General features: G+C 45.4%; 1 protein-coding gene across 6 annotated transcripts in view; it reads left to right on the top strand.

Annotated features, from left to right (window-relative positions):
* Nucleotides 1-7,500, top strand: part of LOC127010146 (lachesin-like) — a 108,583-nt gene that overhangs the window by 48,260 nt on the left and 52,823 nt on the right. For all 6 annotated transcript variants that reach the window (XM_050884034.1, XM_050884025.1, XM_050884016.1 and 3 more), the window contains exon 2: nucleotides 4,138-4,231. In XM_050884034.1, coding sequence (XP_050739991.1) covers nucleotides 4,138-4,231 — 94 coding nt within the window. The remainder of the gene's footprint in view (nucleotides 1-4,137; nucleotides 4,232-7,500) is intronic.

The raw sequence follows: 7,500 nt of genomic DNA, 5'->3' as shown, positions 1-7,500 counted from the left end.
AGAAGATAGAAAGAGAGGCAACATTGCGGCGGAATTTAAGAGGTAGAAGACTATCAGTATGAGGAGGAGAGCTGATGAGACGAAGAGCCTTAGCCTCCACTCTGTCCAGAAGAGCTGTGTGAGTGGAGCCCCCCCACACATGAGATGCATACTCCATACGAGGGCGGACAAGGCCCCTGTATATGGACAGCAACTGTGCAGGGGAGAAGAACTGGCGGAGACGGTACAGAACGCCCAGCCTCGAGGAAGCTGATTTAGTAAGAGATGAGATATGAAGTTTCCAGTTGAGATTTTGAGTTAAGGATAGACCGAGGATGTTTAGTGTTGAGGAAGGTGATAACTGGGTGTTGTCAAAGAATAGGGGATAGTTGTTTGGAAGATTGTGTCGAGTGGATAGGTGGAGAAACTGTGTTTTTGAGGCGTTGAAGGACACCAGGTTCTTGCCCCAATCGGAAATAATAGTAAGGTCTGAGGCTAAGCGTTCTGCAGCCTCCAGCCTTGAGTCGTTAAGTTCCTGAAGGGTGGGTCTTCTATTAAAAGAAGTTGAGTAATGCAGAGTGGAATCATCGGCGTAGGAATGGATAGGACAGTTCGTTTTGGAAAGAAGATCATCAATGAACAACAGAAAAAGAGTGGGAGATAGGACAGAACCCTGTGGGACACCACTGTTGATAGATTTAGGGGAAGAGCAGTGACCGTTTACCACGGCAGAAATAGAACGGTCAGAAAGGAAACTGGAGATAAAGGTACAGAGAGAAGGATAGAAACCGTAGGAGGGTAGTTTGGAAAGCAAAGATTTGTGCCAGACCCTATCAAAAGCTTTTGATATGTCCAGCGCAATAGCAAAAGTTTCACCGAAACGGCTAAGAAAGGATGACCAAGAGTCAGTTAAGAAGGCTATGAGATCACCAGTAGAACGCCCCTTGCGGAATCCAAACTGGCGATCAGATAGAAGGTCAGAAGTGGAAAGGTGCTTTTGAATCTTCCGGTTAAGGATTGATTCAAAAGCTTTAGATAGACAAGAAAGTAAAGCTATAGGGCGGTAGTTTGAGGGATTGGAACGGTCACCCTTCTTAGGCACAGGCTGTATGAAGGCATACTTCCAGCAAGAAGGAAAGGTAGATGTTGACAGGCAGAGGCGAAAGAGTTTGACCAGGCAGGGTGACAGCACGGAGGCACAGTTTTTTTTGCTTCTCCTACTTGTATAGTTAATTTATTTGTTTATTTTTTTCATTTTCATCCTTTCTCTATTTTTTTCCCTCTCTCCCCCTCTTAAACCTTCTCTCTCTCTCTCTCCTTTCCTTCCCCTCCCCCCTCCCCTCCTTCCTTTCCTCCACCCCTCCCTTTACCCTCTCTCCCTCCTTCCCTCCCTCCCTTCATCCTCCTCATCAAAGTGTCAATAAAGTGAGATAATTCCCACTTTCTCTCTCTCTCTCTCTCTCTCTCTCTCTCTCTCTCTCTCTCTCTCTCTCTCTCTCTCTCTCTCTCTCTCTCTCTCTCTCTCTCTCTCTCTCTCTCTCTCTCTCTCTCTCTCTCTCTCTCTCTCTCTCTCTCTCTCTCTCTAACGAAGGCCTCCCCCAACTTCTCCTCAAAACCAAACTCTCTCTCGGATAATCTACTCTGCAACGTAATTTCATATCTTTCTTTAACTTTTCTTTAACTTCCTCCTCCTCCTCCTCCTCCTCCTCCTCCTCCTTCGGGTATTGCTTCTCCTCTCCTGGTAATACTTCTTCTCCTTTCCCTCTTCCCTCTTCTCCTCCTCTTGGTAATGTTTCTCCTTCCTCTTTTTCTTCTTCCACCTCCTCTTCCTCTTCCTCCTCTTATTTGTACTCTTCAATATCTTCCTTTTCCAGATCGTTCACTTCTTCCTTTTCTTCTTTATCAATTTTCTTCTTCCTCCTCTTCTTCCTTTTCCTTCTCCTCCAGTTTATTTTTTCTTTTTCAGTTTCTTCCTTCCAATAATTGTTCTCCTTTTCCTTTTCTTAGTAATCTTCTTCCTCTTCTTCTTCTTCTTCCCCCTCCTCCTCCTCCTCCTCCTCCTCCTCCTCCTCCTCCTCCTCCTCCTCTTCAACCCCTCGTTTTATCTAATTATATCCGGGAAGGAAAAAGGAAAGTGAGAGAGAGAGAGAGAGAGAGAGAGAGAGAGAGAGAGAGAGAGAGAGAGAAGGGAGAGATCATGATGTGAAGTAGATTCCGTTTCCTTCCTCTTCTCCCTTCTCTCCCTCCCTCTCTCTCCCTCTCTCTCCCTCTTTCTCCCTCCCTCCCTCTCTCTCTCCCTCCCTCCCTCTATCTCCCTCCCTCTCTCCCTCTGTCACTTCCTTTAATCATTTCTTTGATAATCACGACGAACAGATTTTTTTTCTATACATTTCTCGGTAATAAATCTGCTGTATAATTTTTTTTTTTCGTTCTAACTTTTTTTTTTTTCTTCGTCTAATTTGATCTTGGAGTAATCGAAGTTTCGCTGGAAAGTGGAATTAATGGATGAAGAGAAGGGGGATGTGTGTGTGTGTGTGTGTGTGTGTGTGTGTGTGTAAATACCAAAAATACTAATAACACATGTTCGATTTAGTCCTTCAAATTCCAAACAAGTAAAACAAATAAAGAGTAAGGGAGAGCGAGGACTAATGGGTCTTGTAATCATTTTCAAAGGGGGAGATAGGATTTTTTTTTGGGGGGAGGGGGGGGAGGAATGACGAAGGGGGCGAATTTTCATGGTGTCAGTGTTACCAAGTCCGGTCAGCATCTCTTTATGGACGAGTCACTAAATCCACCGGTCAGTCAGCAGGTCACGTGAAATCAGGTGGACAGGTGTACGTGGGGTGCCGTCATTAGGCCGCTCAGGTAACATAACTCACTCTCACTTTCCATAGTAAGCGAATGTGATGCCTCGAGGTAGTGAAATGAAGGAGGGAGAAGGATGCAGGGGGCGGGGGGGGGGGGGGGGGGGATTATGCATGAGTGGATGACATAACTGATTTGGGGAGGAAGACAAAAAAAAAAATATTCACGAGGGATGGTGAGTGAACGGTAAGATAGGGAAGGAAGGTATGGTGAAGATAATAGTGAGGTTACAGTGGTGGTGGGTATGGTGAAGGAAGGGTATGGTGCGGTGAGGGTATTCATGAGGAGAAAGAACATTTTAAACTTGCATTCTCCAGAGAGGCGAAGGGTGCGAAGTGACTTGATCGAAAGCATTTAAATGAATGAAGGTGATGTTAATGAGGCTTTGGTGGTAAGAGACTCAGGTAGGAGAGGTCGTAATTAATGGGTTTAAAATGGATAAATTCAGCTTCAACAAGGATATAGGCAAAAATTGGTTTAGTAACAGCGTGGCGGATGAGTGTAACAAGCTTGGCAGTCATGTGGTAAATGCCAATATAACAGACAGCTTCAAGGTATGGTTAGACAGACTCGTGGATTGGGAGGATAGGTGGTGACAGATGAGGATAGGTGTTGACAGGTGAGGACAGGTGTTAATAAGTGGTGCCAGGCGAGAGGCGAACACTCCACCACTCCACCACTGCACCGACGCTGAACCGACCATACTGCAGGAGGAGGCTCAGTGGGAGGAAGTTCCGTAGTTAGCGTGATGCAATTATGAAGTTTATGTAACGCTTGCATCGTAACTGGAAACTGGAGACGCGGAACGGACACGACTGGAAACTGTTGGGAGAGGCCTATGTAGCCCCTGTAATAATGCTGGCTGGTGATGACGACGATGATGATGATGATGATGATGGTGAATATGATGATGATTATGTATATATGTATGTATGTATCTATGTATGTAAGTAGGTAGGTATAAATGGGTATGTATATGTGAATGAACGCTTGTATTTATGTATGAGGGTATCAGGGTATCAGGCAATCTCTCCTCCCGAAACTGACCTATATTTCGGCCACTCCTCTAACTCTTTATAGGAGCAGTGAATAGCGGGCTTTTTTTCACATTTGTTACCTTTATTTATGCCCTTGAACTGACTCCTCTGCTGGTAAAAAAAATGTATGTTTATATTTATGCACGAATGTATGTATTTATAAACGTATGTATGTATGTATGGAAGTATGTATGTATGTGTAATTCGGTCTTCAGGTGTACATGTGTCTCACCTGAGTCTCCCCCTCTCCCACCAGGTGCCCGGCGGGATGGGTAGCGCCGCGCCCCGCCGCCCCCCCGCCCCCCGCCTCCTTCTGCAGGTGGCGGCGGCGCTGTTGCTCTTCACCTCAGGTCCGTGGCGCCCCCCTGTGTACCCCTTCACCCCTTCCCTCCCCTTCACTTGTATGCGCCCTTCACTTCATCTGTCTTCCCTTCCCTTCCCTTTATTTCCCCCTTCCCTTCCCTTCACTTGTGGACTACATTATCGTGTGTACTCCCTCCCTTCACTTCCCTCTACATGTATACTCCCTTCACTTCCCTTCACCTGTGTACTCCCTTCACCTGTGTACGCCCTTCACCTCATCTGTCTTCCCTTCACTCCCTCCCTTCCCTTCATTTGTAGACTCCCTTATCGTGTGTACTCCCTCCCTTCACTTCCCTCTATATGTATACTCCCTTCACTTCCCTTCACCTGTGTACTCCCTTCACTTCACCTGTCTTCCCTTCACTCCCTCCCTTCCCTTCATTTGTAGACTCCCTTATCGTGTGTACTCCCTCCTTTCACTTCCCTCTACATGTATACTCCCTTCCCTTCCCTTCACCTGTGTACTCCCTTCACCTGTGTACGCCCTTCACTTCACTTCTGTACTCCCTTCACTCCCATCATTACCCTTTGCCTCTGTACTCCCATCGCTTCCCTTCATCTGTGTATCCCTTCAATCCCCCCTTCCCTTTCTCTGTGTACACACCTCACCTGTGTTTTCCCTTCAGTTCCCTTCATCTGTGTTTCCCTTCACCCCCCTTCTCTTTCTCTGTGTTTTCCCTTCAGTTCCCTTCACCGGTGTTCTTCCTTCCCTTCCCTTCACATGTGGATTCCCTTCTCGAATGTACTTCCTCCCTTCACTTCCCTTTACTTGTAGGCCTACACTCCCTTCCCTTCCCTTCATCTGTGTACTCCCTTCGTTTGTGTACTTCCTCCCTTCACTTCCCTCTACATGTATACCCCCTTCACTTCCCTTTACCTTGCTCTCCCTATCACTCCCTTCCCTTTACTTCCCTTCGCTTGCCTCTCCCGGTTTCACTCCTCTCCTTTCCCTTCCCTTCACTCGCCTCTCCCTATCACAGTCCCTTCCCTTTCCCTGCTCTCTCTCTCTCTCTCTCTCTCTCTCTCTCTCTCTCTCTCTCTCTCTCTCTCTCTCTCTCTCTCTCTCTCTCTCTCTCTCTCTCTCTATCTCTCTCTCTCTCTCTCTCTCTCTCTCTCTCTCTCTCTCTCTCTCTCTCTCTCTCTCTCTCTCTCTCTCTCTCTCTCTCTCTCTCTCTCTCTCTCTCTCTCTCTCTCTCTCTCTCTCTCTCCTCTCTGTCCCCCATAATCCCTTCCCCTCTCATCCGCTATGTACATTCAATTCCATAATCTTGTATTTTTATGTACAGTAGTAGTAGTAGTAGTAGTAGTAGTAGTCGCAATAGTAGCAGTAGGAATAATAATAATAGTGATAATAGGAAGAAGAATAGTAATAATAGTTAAAAATAATAATGATAATAAACGTAAAAAAAGTAAAAATATATAATGATGAAACAAATTAACTTTCCATTCTAATTAGCGATGGTTGGGAATCTTCGCGCGGGAACCAAAAAATAAATAAAAAATAAATAAAAACGAAACGACAAAAAATATAGAAAAAAAAACTTTATCCGCAATTAATAAAAAAAAAAACACAACAATGAAAAAAATAAACACACACACACACATTAAAATTTTAAGGGATTGCATAAATAAACTTTGGTTGCAGACTCTTTTTACTTACTTTTATTATTTATTTTGGGGGGTGTTTAAAATAATAATAATAATAATAATAATAATAATAATAATAATAATAATAATAATAATAATAATAATAATAATAATAATAGTAACAATAACCCAAAAGTAACATAATTTGAATGCAAATAAAATAAAGGGGATCTGATTTTATTGCTGCGTTATGTAATTATTGGGTGTATGAGATCCGGTGTGTGTGTGTGTGTGTGTGTGTGTGTGTGTGTGTGTGTGTGTGTGTGTGTAAACTGCCATTTTTTTCTATTTTCACCGTCACTGTTTTTCCTACGATATTTATTTGGATTTCGTAATAGTTCTAGTAGTAGTAGTAGTAGTAGTAGTAGTAGTAGTAGTAGTAGTTTAGCTTAATATCAATAATTTTTTCTGGGTATTTTTTAAGACGTTTCCGCCGCTCAAATTATACGCGAAGAAATAATTAAATCCCAAATCACACCTTCAAGTACTTCCTCCCACTACATGTTTTTTTTTTTCCTGGTCCTCTCCCTCCCTTTCCCTGCCCTTTCCCTACCTCATTATTTCCCCTCCCTAACCTGCCTCATTATTTTCCCTCTCTTCCCCTTCCTCTTTCTCTCCCTTCCTTTTCCCCTCTCCTCCTGACCTTGCTGCTCTCCTTTTCAAATCTCTTAGCTTGTCTTATAGCTTTTTTCTTTCCTCCTTTCCCTCCCTTCACTTTCCTCTCCTTTTTTCTTCTTATTGTTTTCTCTTTTCTCCTTTCCTTCCCTTCACTCTCTTCTCCTTTTCTCTTTCTCTTCCTCTCTCCCCTTTCCTTCTCCTTCCTTTATTCTTTCCCTCCCTATACTTCGTTTTTTCCCTTCTCTCTCTCTCTCCTACCCTCTCATCCCTTTCCTCTCCCTTCACTCTCCTATGTAATATCCCCTCTCATTTCCCTTTTTCCTCTCCCCTCTCCATTCTCTTCCCCTCTCCTCTCCTTCCCTCTCTCCTCCTCCCAGTCACTTCTTCCCATCTCTCTCTCTCTTCTATCACTTTCCCTTTTTATTCCCATCATCTTCCCTTCTTTCCCCTCCCTTCCCCTCTCTCCTCCTTCCCTTTTCCTCTCCACTCCTCCCCTTTTCCCCCTGTCAGGCACCTTCCATCACTCTCGCCTTCCCCACTGTTCCCACTCCCTTCCCCTCTTCTCCTTCCTTCCTCACTTCCCTTCCCCCTTACTTCCCTTTCCCCTTCCCTCTCCCCTCTTTCAGTCGCTTCTCACCCCTCTCTCTCTCTCTCTTTCTCTTCTTCTCCCCCCTTCCCCATAGTTACCATTCCCTTGCTTTCTATATCTCTCTTCTTTCCCCTTTCCCTTCCCCCTGCCTTCCCCTTCCCCACCCTTACCCTTTCCCACCCATCCCCTTCACCGCCCTTCCCCTTCATCGCCCTTCCCTTCCCCTCCCTTCCCTTCCCCACCTTTCCCCTTTCCCACCCTTCCCCTTCCCCACCCTTCCCCTTTCCCTCCCTTCCCCTTCCCCTCCCTTCCCCCCACCCTTCCCCTTCCCCACCCTTCCCCTTTCCCACCCTTCCCCTTTCCCACCCTTCCCCGCCTTCCTTCCTTCCCCCACCCTTCCCC

This window comes from Eriocheir sinensis, chromosome 4 (assembly GCF_024679095.1).
Source record: "Eriocheir sinensis breed Jianghai 21 chromosome 4, ASM2467909v1, whole genome shotgun sequence".
In the NCBI taxonomy this organism is placed as follows: domain Eukaryota; kingdom Metazoa; phylum Arthropoda; class Malacostraca; order Decapoda; family Varunidae; genus Eriocheir; species Eriocheir sinensis.
This window is presented reverse-complemented; position numbering and strand designations above follow the sequence as displayed.